General features: G+C 44.1%; 1 protein-coding gene across 4 annotated transcripts in view; it reads left to right on the forward strand.

The window, feature by feature from the left end:
* Positions 1–10686, forward strand: part of LOC143960553 (hemagglutinin/amebocyte aggregation factor-like) — a 54080-nt gene extending 43394 nt beyond the window's left edge. Inside the window, exons 4-6 of one of the 4 annotated variants that reach the window (XR_013270341.1) lie at positions 7447–7599; positions 10013–10217; positions 10417–10686. Coding sequence is in view for 2 of the 4 variants with exons in the window: in XM_077469269.1 (XP_077325395.1) it covers positions 7447–7599; positions 10417–10459 (196 nt within the window). In the remaining 2 variants the exon portion in view is untranslated. The remainder of the gene's footprint in view (positions 1–7446; positions 7600–10012; positions 10218–10416) is intronic. The other 3 variants (XR_013270342.1, XM_077469269.1, XM_077469270.1) reach the window with 3 other exon arrangements.
* Positions 10687–13840: the final 3154 nt, after the last annotated feature.

Consider the following 13840-nt stretch of genomic DNA (forward strand, 5'->3'; position numbering starts at 1 on the left):
AGTGAAGAACTTGTATTGAAGTAATGCAGAAACAGTTCACAAATAACCAGGTGGCCCAACAAGGAACATTTACAGTTCCAACAGAGCATAGAGAGCAGAGTGCAGCCGGACTGTCACGTCTGTAGAGAGGGGAAGAATGCAGCCTGGTCATCTTGTGCCCAATAGGCAGGTGTCCATTGAAGTTGTGAGTCCTACGCTTTCTCTCTTCATCAGGAACCTTTCCCTGCTGTCAGTACTGTCACTATCAAGTGGTGTACCTGTCTGTACTCTACCAACTCACAAATGCATGAAAATACTGGGAGCTAGCTCCTTAAATAGGTTCTGCCTGACCCAAGATGGCTGCCAGAGTCACATGGACCCAATTGGATGTGAACCAGGAAACCATAGAGGAACTGACTTCCTCCTGACTTCCTTTCCAACTGCAGTCCATCTGCAGAAGAGCACCACCTGCAGTGGAGAAAGTGTACTGCACCCGCCTACACACTTCCATGTTTTCAAAAAGTAAAGTCCTTTATAAGCCTTATGCACTATGCTGGTAGCATAGGTTATTAGAGATGTGCAACCCCAGATATTTAACCACTTGCCGCCCGCCCTATTACAAATTGACGGTGGCAAAGTGGTTTCATAATCCTGATCGGACGTCATATGACGTCCTCAGGATTATGAGCCGCTGTGCGCCCCCGGGGGCGCGCATCGCGGCGATCGTTGTTGCGGGGTGTCAGTCTGACACCCGGCAACTACGATCTCGGTAAAGAGTCTCCGGAGACTCTTTACCACGTGATCAGCCGTGTCCAATCACGGCTGATCACAGTGTAAATAGGAAGAGCCGGTGATCGGCTTTTCCTCACTCGCGTCTGTCAGACGCGAGTAGAGGAGAGCCGATCGGCTGCTCCTCTGACAGGGGGGGGGGGGGGGTCTGTGCTGATCGATTATCAGCACAACCCCCCCGAGGATGCCCACACTGGACCACCAGGGATGCCACCAGACCACCAGGGATGCCAAGCAAAAGGTAATCCTCCCTAGACCACCAGGGATGCCAGTCAGCACAATGGATGCCAATCAGTGCCCATAATGGATGCCAATCAGTGCCCACAATGGGCATCACTGATTGGCATGCATTATTGTTTGGCACTGGTTGGCATCCATTAGTACAGTATAACACCAATGCTGCCTATGAGTGCCCACCTGTGCTGCCTATTAGTGCCCACCTGTGCTGCCTATCAGTGCCCACCTGTGCCGCCTATCAGTGCCCACCTGTGCCGCCTATCAGTGCCCACCCATGCCCATCTGTGCCGCCTATCCATGCCCATCTGTGCCGCCAATCCGTGCCAGCTATCAGTGCCAATTTGTGCCACCTATCAGTGTCCATCCGTGTTGCCCATCAGTGCCGCCTGTCAGTGTCCATCAATGCCACCTCATCAGTACCACTTCACTGGTGCCACATCATTGGTGCCCATCAGTGCCGCCTTATCAGTGCCCATCAGTGTAGCCCCATCAGTGCCCATCAGTGAAGGAGAAAACGTACTTATTTACAAAGTTTTGAAACTGAAACCAAAAAAAAACATTTTTTTTTTTTCAAAATTTTCTGTATTTTTTTATTTGTAGCGCAAAAAATAAAAACTGTAGAGGTGATCAAATACCACCAAAAGAAAGCTCTATTTGTGGGGAAAAAATGATAAAAATTTCATTTGGGTACAGTGTAGCATGACCGCGCAATTGTCATTCAAAGTGCGACAGCGCTGAAAGCTCAAAAATGGTCTGGGCAGGAAGGTGTTTAAGTGCCTGGTATTGAAGTGGTTAAAGAAAAAGATGATTTCAACAGCTGCACCCCTGATATAGAGAGAATGGAGAGTGTTGCCGTTCTCCCTAAGGTCCAACAACAATCATCTCTTTTGTATATTTTATGTTAATGAAGAAATTGTTAACTTTGCACCTGACTTCCAAATTTTCCACTTCCTGCCTGTACATGGAGTGCAACTACTGCTGTAACATCTGCAAATTCCATTTGATTTCTCAGATACTTGGTAGCAAATGTAGAATAACTGTTTACAGTCCGGGGCTCAAGATGCATCCCTGGAGAAGCAGATATTGAGGATGATGGAAGAGGATCAAACATGAATTCTAACAGACTGCGGCCTATTTGTTAAAAAGTCTAGTACTCAGTTGCACAAAATTTAGCCTATTGTTAGTAGGGTCTGTTTAACAGTATTTAAGGCAGCTCTAAAATAAAAAAAATAAAAAATAAAAAATCTAAGAGTCTTTATCCTTCAAGTAAGTAATAGGTAGGTGGATCACCAAGGAGATAGCATCTGCAGTGAATCAGTTGATTGTACCTATATTGATGGGGTTCCACTCCGAAGTCGATAGTCTTCTTGATATGTGCCGCATCCAACCTTTAAAAGCACTTGATAATTATTGGGGATAGTGCTGGGCATTGGTAATTTAAAAAAAAAAAAAAAAAAAACGGATCCTGCTCCTTTAAAGCATGTTATATGACAAAGTGCTTGTCCTGAGTCATTTGGCCCGCTGTAACACCTGGCTGATCCTGTCAGTTTCTCCCCACCCCTCTGTAAACTGACCACAGTATATCATCGCTGCTGAGACCAGACACCGTGGTCAATTTATATGCCTCCGTCATCAGCATCCTGCTATCTGCTCTTCTCTGTGCTCCTGTGTCCTCCTCCCCTCTCTGTCTGTGTGTGAGCCGCCCCTCCCGCTGTTCTCATAACACTAACCTGTATACACCATCAGCACTGCCTCCTATTGCAGTGTCCCCCTCTGTGAATGATTTATAAATATAAATGCTGTAAGTACCTATTTTAAGACTTGAGATTGCGGGGCGTGGAGTAGGCAGCGTGGTGTGCTAGCTCCGTCGAGAATCTGGGCTTTTCTCCTATTATTGCCATCCCGATACACCTGTTTTACTCTTAACCAGCTCTGGAGGGATCCCTTCATCATTCCTGGACCAGCAGTGCTGCAGAATTTGCAATCCAGCAGTGGACATGTCCCGCAAGGGGGGAAAAGACTCTCTGCCTGCAACAGAGCATGGTGGGCAAGATGGCGTCTGGGCCCAACGCTCAGCTAAGGAGGGAACCATGAAGCTGTTCGGCAAATCTCTGGGAAAGGACACTCTGCCCAAAACACCATCCCTCCTCCTGGAATCTGCTGATCAGGAACACCTACTAGAGGATCCGGAGACTGCATGGCCAGAGGACTCAGAGCCTGCCTCATCATGGGACGCAGTGAGTACTCCAGCCCCGGCTAACACAGCCAGGGCTCTAGAAGGCCAGGAGCTGCATGTCCCTGAACCGACACTTAAGAGACATTATTGCAGCAGTCACCTCCTGTAACATGTCTATTACTACCCTGACTACTGAGATTAAAGGGGTAAAACTGGAACTGAATCTAGTTAGACAAGATATGCAGATATGTGTGACCGTACTTCAGCCATGGAGGACAGAGTGAGCAACGTGGAGGATGATGTTGTGCCACTGCAGAGAGAAGTTTGCCATATGCAATTGATTATCACAGGCCACTAAGCCCATTTGGAAGACGTGGAGAACAGGTAGAGATGCAAAAATGTCCATGCGGTGGGCATATATCAGAGAAGGCACAGGGGAATATCATGTGAGGTTTATGGAAAACTGGGTCCTTAACACATTTGCAAGGACTCCTTTTTCCCCATGTTTGCTGTGGAAAGGGCTCATAGAGTCCCACCCAGGCTGCCTAAACCTGGAGAGCCTTCTAGGTCATTCCTATTCAAATTGCTTAATTTCAAGGATTGGGATGCCATACTATATCAGGCCAGAACCAGAGGTGCCCTCATGAAGATGGATAATGTACGGATATCATTCTACTCTGATTTCTCTGCTGACCTACAGCATCGCAGGGCCAAGTTTACTGAAGTGAAGAAGCGTCTCCACAGATATGACGTCACCTATGCTATGTTGTATCCTGCCAAGCTTAGAAATGCAGCGAATGGCGAGACACAATCTTTTGATCCTGTTAATAAGTCCAACTGGCTGGATCGTATGGAGCACACCCTTAAAAAAGCACCAGCACCCATGGCCTAATTGTGTTTTATTTTCTACTACTGCTGAGTGAGAATACCTTAGGAGAAGATTTGAGCATGTTGCTCAAATTTTTTCAGTCTTTCCTTCAAGGCAGAGAGGAATACATAAGTTGTTTGCACTACATTTTACCAATGACTTAGATTTGCAAGTCCCTTTGAATCAGAGTTGAACTGAGACGTTGGGGCCCACCTAACATCGTCCTGCATGGACATGTACTATGTTACCTGGCTTCTTAAGGATGCAAAGGCCTTTTTTCCTTTTTTTTCTTGGTTACCTACGGTTTTTCTTTTTCTTTACCAACACTGACCCCTGCTGATTGCAGAGTGGACTTTCTGCTTTTTTGTGTTTGTCCAACTGAAATTGGCTTTTTTTTTGGCAGACACTGTCACCTATTCACCTGGACTTTGTCTGGGGAATCCTTTTACTCACAGCTACTAAGCAGAGATTTGGGGAGTCCCCTGATGACTTTCTGCACCTTGTTTGACAGGCACAGTGGCTGAAATTGATGGGGTTTTTTTTTTCAGTTTGCGCCCCCCAAAATTTTGAGCACCAGCTGCCACTGTTTGCCAGCGTAGACACTCTACTCTGAAGTTGGAGGACTCCACGTTCTTAAAATCCATATACACTGACCCTGAGAAAAAGAGTATCATCTCTAGAATTTATACCCATCTACTAGGACATATATAAGACTCTGACCTTTTACCCTGAAGGGAAGGATGGGAGAGAAATATTGGTCCCATCGATGGTGAACAATGGGATCAGATTCTTGGAGTGGGACTGTTGGTGTCAGTATCCACGACACAGAGACTGTCACACCTGTTTTATAATGCACCCAGTTTATCGTACACCTGTACAGCTAAATAAATGGAGTAGACGAGAGAATGTCACATGTCAAATGTCAAAGCTCACCCGGGTGACCTCATCCACGTGCTCTGGAGATGCCCCAATTTGGTGCGATATTGGAGCACAATTGTCAACAAAATTAACAATGTATACCAGGTTCAGTTGGCAGTGAACCCATTGACGTGTCTGTTGGGGAGCCTCACTGAGGAACTGTACCCACCTCTGGTGTATATTGCTCTCACAAGGCTCTTATACTTAACTAGGAAGCTGATTGCCCGACTTTGGCTTTCGGCACAGGTCCCGACAGAGGCACAGTGGATCCAAATGGTTAATACTATCCTTATCCGAGAAAAAACACCTACTATCATAGGCAATTGCCTAAAAAATGTATAAACATCTGGCAGAGTTGGTTGAACTCCCCAGAGGTGGCACCCCCGCAGCTGGCTCTAGACAGATTACTCATGGGTTATAGGTGGCCTGTCGGAGTAGGGTTGCCACCTTTTCTTCAAGTCAAACCCAAACACTTTATCGGCGCATGCCAATTTTTTTTTATAGTATAAACTATAGATATATTTTGCTATTAAATAACATTTCTAATCATATGAAGTTAATCACAAGAGTCCCCCTTTACATCAGAGTCCACAGAGTGCCCCTTTTACATCTGAACTCGCAGAGTTCCCTTTCACTGTAAGGGGGGAATCTGCAGACTCTGATGTAAGGGAGAACTCTAGAGACTAACATAAGGGATGCTCTGGGAACCCTGATTTAAGGGGGGACACTGAGAAATCTGATGCACGGAGAGGAGTCTGATGTAAGGGGAGAACACTGTAGCCTCAGGTGTAAAGGAGAACTCTGATGTAAGGGGTGCTCTGAGAACCCTGATTTGCCTTAGTGTACTCGCTCAGAGGCAGGAGAGAGAAGGGGGAGACTTCAGTCACAGACAGGGATGGATGGTGAGCTCACTCACCCTTTGGCAGTCAGCACCTCTCATCCAAATGTATCTGAGGCTGCTGGGCTTAAAATTTCTGGCCCCCACTTTCCTTTTCTGAGGCACAGCACTGGGCATTGGAGTGTGGGCAGACAAAGAGGGGTAGGGGTGGGGGGAAGAGGTGCAGATTGAGCCCTCTCTCCTCTCCCATCTGTGTGTGTTTTTTTGGGGGGGAGAGGGAATTGTTAGTGCTACGCTTTGGGCTGTGTGAAAGAGAGTGTTACAGACACTCTCAGCTTAGACAACTGCAGCCAGCAACCCTGCTGGCAGGCCATAGTCCAGTTTAAATAATGTGTCCGGGTCTCATACAGTCTGAAACCCAGACACATGATTCTAAACCCGAACAGTCCGGGTGAATCCTGGACAGGTGGCAACCCTATGTCGGAGGGGATTTGCTTTATGTGATACTTGATATTAGTGTGATGGAATTGTGATCTCTATAACCCAAAGTAACTGCTGTATACTACCAGTTGGACTGACCCCTTTTTTTTCCTCTCCTTTTTCTTTCCTACTTTTTCCTTTGTTTGTTGCTCTGTTCAATTGTTTGCACTTTTCTTTCCAAGAGTGCTTGGAACTCAGAATATTATGTCATATTTTCCAGTCCTTTGTTAGATAAGTTGGCTATACAGTTACTACAATTCATTTATTGTTATGAGGATTACAACTCCTGTTTTCTATGGATTGTATACCTATGCAACTGTACCATCTGTACCTTGTGTTCTATTCGAAAAAAAAAATATTTTGTTGATAAAAAAAAGAGCTTAGATCACATGACCAGCCAGCTCTCTCCTCCTCCCCTCCAGACTGATATCAGCAGGGAAATCTCAGCCCCGCCCACTGCATCTTTTAGAGGAGAAAAGGCGAAAGCAGGCCAGTCATGTGATCACAATCTTGGCAGTGAAAATAGGTATTTGCAGCATTTATTTTTATAAATCATACACAGAGGGGGATACTACAATAGGAGGCAGTGCTAATGGTGTATACAGGTTAGAGTGGCTTAACAACCACTTTAAGGCTTCATGTACACTAGCAGCTCCTAAACTTGAGTTTAGGAGCTATTGGCATTTTTTTGCCAAAGCTCCTAAACTCAACTCTATAAAAGCCTATGTGTCTACGTACACATAGGCTTTTAGGATCATTTAGGAGCTGCTGAGGTTAGAGGAGGTTCAACCTCCACTAACCTCCCTCTCCTGAACGTGGAACAAGTGGGTTCAGGATAGGAACGCTTTGATTGCCGGCTGCAAAACATGCAAAATCGCGTTGAATCCGCAGTGCCATTTTGCAGCGTTTTCCCACGACCAGCGGTCATATTAGGCTTCATGTACACTTGAACTAACACTGTTTTGCTCTTTGGGACAGGGACAATTGTATTAGTCTTAAGGCATGTAGGGACACCTGAGAAAGGAAGTTATTAAAGATGTCCATCAACACCTCTGAAAGCTGATGTGCAGAGTTAGCTTGGGTAAACTTCCTTGAACTTCTGCTCTTCCACATAATTCATTTTACATGTCCCAGAACAATGGTAACATCTTTCATTTTTAGGTGGAATTTCCTTTGCTGCCAAGGAGAAGCACCAGTTACCCGAAACTGCAAATGGAGTGTTTACGTCAATGACTTTGATGCCTACTTGAGATGGGATGCGCCTCCCAATGCATACCTGACTGGTGCACACAGCTACCATGATAACAATAGAGAGTATGTATTTTACTCAGCTTATAATCATAATATAGTTCTTGCTAAGATGATGAACTCTAGTCAGGAGAGCCATTGAGCATATATTGAGGCTTTGGTTTGATATAGTTCGAGACCCCTTGAGCAGTGGCAGATTGATATCCCACCTACAATGGCCACCAAAGTAAAGGAGGCAACGTCTCACTGACGTCCACTGTAATCAGTCACGTTTACACTGATCTCCAATCTGAGGCTTATTGTCAATGATTATCAATGGAACATCAACACCGACAGCTGGTTGTAAGGCAAGTCCAGTAACATGTGCATTAATCTTGGTAAAAGTCAAAAGACAAAGCAAACACAATTCAGAGGGTTCAGGGCTCCCCCTTCTTCAAGGATGAGGAACAAGACAGCACAAAATAATACAAGTCAGAATAACTAAAAGCTGTGTGCACAAAGCCCAGCTTCTGTGTTTACAAGCGACAGCGCACTTCTCACAGCGACTACACACAGAGTGCACTTTGGGGAAAAAAAAGATAATGGAGTCGGAGTGGATGCTGAATGGTGAAAGGTATGTGCAAATGTAGAAGATGGTTGAGCTAAGAAAGGGGGGGGGGTTAAATGAGGGCAGTGGAGAGAGGGGGTGTCTGAAGAGGTAAGGCCGGGGGGGGGGGTGATGGTGTAGAGGTCAGAGCTGAGGAAGGGTACAAAAGTGAAATGTGTATGGGGATGTAGAGGTAAGTAGCTGTGGAAGAGGGTTAAACGCTGCACCCTGTGCGTAATGCACTCATGAGCCTTGAACTCCATGCGTACCACGCTCTTGAACTCTGCCCCCTGTGCGTAATGCAATCATGAGCCTTGAACTCCATGCGTAACACGCTCTTGAACTATGCCCCCTGTGCGTAATGCAATCATGAGCCTTGAACGTAACACGCTCTTGAACTATGCCCCCTGGCATGACGCTCTGAGGTGTCAGGGTGGAGAGTGACAAGGAGGGGGAGTCATTGGGGTGCGTCAATTCCTGTGCCTATTCTCTGGCAAAAAGCCCTTAGTTTATGTATTGTAACCCTAACCCTCTAGCTGATCCCCGACCCCTCACACCTACTTCTCACTCTGAGTCCAAAAGCTGTGCTTTTTCAAGCTCCTGATCTTACAACTAGTGGATAATAGTCATTTAGTTTCAAAGTAAAGCTAAATAGGGGCACACAAAATATTTCATAATCCTGGTTAGCTGCAATAAAAACATGGCTATTCAGATTTCTACCTAAGCCCAATGGTGATTTAGTTCTCTTCAAATAATAATCTTTATTAGTTAAGCTGAACTCCAGGCAAGGAGCTAAATACACCAAAGCTATACATATACAGAGCTGTTATTTGTGCCAAAGGATTTGTATTTGTCTGTCCAGTCCTGAGACTTGCACAGTCCTGTCACACAGCTCAGCCTTGTCTGGCAGGGCAGAAGATTTTTCTCTTCTGTAGTTTGGTAACACTTACAGCATAGCTCCCAACTGTCCCTGATTTCAAGAGACTATCCCTCATTTAGGACAAAGTCCCTCTGCCCCTCTTTCCTCCTCATTTGTCCCTCATTTAGGACAAAGTCCCTCTGCCCCTCTTTCCTCCTCATTTGTCCCTCATTTAGGACAAAGTCCCTCTGCCCCTTTTTCCTCCTCATTTGTCCCTCGTTTAGGACAAAGTCCCTCTGCCCCTTTTTCCTCCTCATTTGTCCCTCGTTTAGGACAAAGTCCCTCTGCCCCTCTTTCCTCCTCATTTGTCCCTCGTTTAGGACAAAGTCCCTCTGCCCCTTTTTCCTCCTCATTTGTCCCTCGTTTAGGACAAAGTCCCTCTGCCCCTTTTTCCTCCTCATTTGTCCCTCGTTTAGGACAAAGTCCCTCTGCCCCTCTTTCCTCCTCATTTGTCCCTCATTTTGGTCTGATCTATAGAGTTGTATATAAAATGCACTATTTATCTCTCAAAAATAGTTTCACAGTGCTAAACCTTTTTATCCGATTTCTAATTTACTGCATTTGTAAATTCCAAAAGCCAGGATAAAGGAATAGTAGTAGTAAAAAAGCACAGTTAACATGTTTGTAAAATCCTATAATCCACTCTGTTACAGTAGTATATAATGTACAATGTGTGTGCTTCTGTAATAAAATTGTGCCAAATACCATTATTTTAGCTTCCATAACCCACTGGAGCTCTCTTTCCTGCTCCGAGCCCTTTGGGGGGGTCGACATCCCCCGCTGACAGCTGGCGAGAAGAGTAGGAGAGCAGCGGGAGGTCAGCTTATATTACAGAAACACTCACATTGTACATTATATAATACTGTAATAGAGTGGATTATAGGATTTTACAAGCATTTTAAACTAGGGCTTATTTTCGGGGTAGGGCTTATATTGCAGACATCCTGGAAAATACCGCTAAGTCTTATTTTCAGGGAAACACAGTAGTCTACCCCAGGAGCTCTGAAGGGCACGAAGATGGGCATGAAGATGGAAACCAGTGGGAAGCCGCAAAAAACTCAGAACCGGAGCGGAAGATGTAAATCCCGGAATGCCCACACCCTGTGAGGGAGAAGCACAGACACAACAGTGACCGATACCTGGCAGCCTGCTCTCCTAGGGTAATCCCTGCTAAACAGGGTATGCAAGATGCCAGGTCAAATGTAGGTTGAAATGCATAGAATCATGTGTTAATAAATACAGCTTCAATAAGTCCTTGCCAAAGGGATTTCTAATGGGCTTACTCTTCACTGATTCAACCACAAATTGGGGGAAGGGTAGCGGCATGTGTGTGTTCTTTCTCATTTTACATGTATTCATCATTGTATTGTGTTTTTAGGGACAGACGCTGGAAGTTCTACTCTTGTGAGAAGAGTGTTTGAGCCAAAGAAAATACTGTCCCAAATATGTCGACACAACTAGAACCTTGCTCACAGATGTAATACCACCTCTAGCCTCCTGGTGGTGCAACAATTTTTTTTTATCGTGAAATATTCCTAGTGTGCTTCTGTTATATAATGTCATTTGAATTTTAAATATGATCACTATCTTACACTTCCTTAATCATGATTCTTGCTTAAACCATGTCATTAAAAGTTCCTAAAAGGTATCTGTGGTTCTTCCTCTTAAAGTAAATGTATTATTACAGTTTTGTGTTTTACCAAATAGGTCTAAATATTGTTGCACTGTAACTATAAAAAAAAATGCTAATAATAAACAAAATCGATTGTCCACATGTTAACACCTAAAGGGTAGACAATTGGTTTTGTTTATTTTTAGCACATTTATTTAAAGGTACAGCGCAACAATATTTAGACATAAATTGCGCACTTGTTTTTTTTTTCTTTTTGATCTTTTTGAGTGCTGCTGTGAATAATTACTGACATTTTTTTTTTTTGGAAGAAGCACTAAGCGCAGGTGCTTACAGTTTAACTGCTTCAAAGGCCAGGCCGCTTCTAGTGGCGAGCGCACATGCCCGAAGCGTGTCCCCGGACTTGATGCGAGTGCCCGGCGGTCGCGATTGCTCATTACAGAGCAAGAACGGGGATGTGTGTGTGTGAACACACGCATCCCCGTTCTCTCAGGGGCAGGAGTCCGATCGTGTGCTCATACTATGTATGAACACTGATCAGTCTCTTCCTCTAGCCAGTCCCATCCCCCCTACAGTTAGAACACACATTAGGGAACACATTTAACCCCTTGTGTTAACCCCTTCCCTGCCAGTGACATTTTTACAGTAATCAGTGCATCTTTATAACACTGATCACTGTATAAATGCCATTGGTCCCAAAAATGTGTCAAAAGTGTCATAATGTCGCAGTCCTGATAAAAATCGCAGATCGGCATCATTACTAGTAAAAAAATAAATAATAAAAATTCCATAAAACTATCTCCTATTTTGTAGACGCTATAAATTCTGTGCAAACCAATCAATATACGCTTGTTGCAATTTTTTTTATTTTTTTTTTACCAAAAATATGTTGAAGAATACATATCGGCTTAAACTGAGGAAAAAATGCGTTTTTAAAAAAAATTGGGTAATTTATTATAGCAAAAAGTACAAAATATTGTTTTTTTTTTCAAAATTGTCGCTCTTCTTTTGTTTCTAGTGCAAAACAAAAAAAACGCAGAGGTGATCAAATACCACCAAAAGAAATCTATATTTGTGGGGGGAAAAATGCTGACACATGATGCTCTCATACATTTTTTTTTGGGGGGGGGGGCACATTTGGGTATGTTTGCCCTTGACTCTAGATGACCTTGTCCCAGCACTGCCTCATACATACGTACATATGTGTTTACGCGGCATCTTATTGGCAGCAATGATTAAGCAGCTGGATCTCGGCCTTTACTCATTCTGCACCTGCATAGCTGCCTACTTGTTTATGTTTTCATCTCTACCTCCACTAGGCTGTAGTGGTTCTGCATTAGGTAATGTGCCTTTACATAATGCATATATAAACGTTCACACAAATGTTTTACATGCATACTGCATTAAATATGGTCAAAATTAGTTCTAGCAGATTTTTCTGCTTTGCTTTATGCAGCTGAACACAAAGTATTTTAAGCTTGTACTTAAAATTTTTTTTTTTTAGAGTCCTAAAATTGTTTTTAGGAAAACATGAGTTCTCATACCAAACACATTTTTGTGTTAAAGGATAAGTTCACCTTTTGACAAAAAAAAAAGAATGCACTTTTTTTTTTTTTGCAGTATCATGTAAAGCATTGCACCAGTGAGCAAAAGATCACTGTAGCCATGCAGGTCTCCTACAGACCTGTCAGTGTATCTGCTTGCTCATACCTCGTACAAGCAAGTTGACACTCGCTGACAGGAAGACTCAATGAACTAGCACAGCGCCGCTAAGGCTGTTAGGACTTGTAGTTTTCCATTCACAGAATGTTTTTTTACATTTTTCACAGCTTGGGGGGGAGAAGATCCCTTGCTAGCTGTCTAAGCGGGGGAGGGGGAGTGGAGTCTTTTCATAACACGTTACATGTTACCAGGGCTTTTTTTCTCAGATTTTCAGAGTTATCCCTTGACTCCACCTGCACCTACCTCCAAGCACAGTTCCATGGTTCCACCCTCTACCCACCTTTGAGAACACTGTTCCTTGGTTTCACCCCCTACCCATCTCCAAGCACCGTTTCTTGGTTCCACCCCGACCCACCTCCCAGTGCCTCTCCTTTTAGAGAATACAGAACAAAGCATCATTTGTGGTACTAAGTTATCAGGCAACAGTAGATCCCACCAGCAACAATGGACCACCTACAACAAAATCCCCCCCAGCAGCAACAGAACTCCACGCAGACAGCATAAATAGACCCCCCTGCAGCCAGCTACAATAGACTGCTCCCTCAACAGTAGATCCCTCCCAGCAACAACTAACTACCCAGCAACATAAGACAACATAACTCCAGCAACAATAGAGATCCCTAGCAACAAAAACTCAAAAATATTCCCTTCAACAACAATAGACCTCCCCTCCCTGCAAAAATAAATCTCTTCCAGAGACAATAGGTCCCCCAGCAGCAAGAATAGACCTCCCCAGCAACAATAACTCCCCCCCCCCCCAAAAAAAATAACATATCTTCCAGCAGCCAGCATGAATAGACACTGTAGCAAAATCCAGCATCCCTTGCCACTACATACATTCAGTTCTGGAGGTGCCGGAACTGCGTTCTCCTGCATTTCCACTGAAAAAAAAAAGGCAAGAAAGAAAAGAACAATAATTAAACAAACTATAGCAAATAAAAATTCATAAATGTGCAGGTCCATAGTCCTTACAGCGGAGCCTCACCCAAAAGGGGAAGTTCCACTTTAAGTCCTCCTCTGCCCCATTTTTTTTTTTTTTGGGGGTACCTCTTTTGACAGTACTCCCACTTCCGCTCAGGTCACCTAACCTAGGCAATCTTCCCCCTCCCTCCCCACAGCTTTCTGGAACACATCACAGGTCCCAGAAGACTGTGGGACCATTCACAAAGCCATAGCTTCCAACTGTCCTTGATTTTCAGGGACTATATCTCATTCGGAGCAAAGTCCCTCTTTCCTCCTCATCAGTCCCTCATTTTAGTCTGATCTATATAGTTATATATAAAATTCACTTCTTATCTATCAGTGTTTTACAGTGCTTAATCTTTCATTCAATTTCTAAATTTTTGCATTTGTAAATTCCAAAAACCAATATAAAGTAATACCAGCGGTAAAAATGCACTTGCAGGTTTAACCAATGTTTTTTTTGTACAATTTCCCTTTAAGGGTTATG

Source organism: Lithobates pipiens, unplaced genomic scaffold (assembly GCF_037356315.1).
Source record: "Lithobates pipiens isolate NorthernLeopardFrog02 unplaced genomic scaffold, aLitPip1_a1.2 Scaffold_8, whole genome shotgun sequence".
Lineage (NCBI taxonomy): Eukaryota > Metazoa > Chordata > Amphibia > Anura > Ranidae > Lithobates > Lithobates pipiens.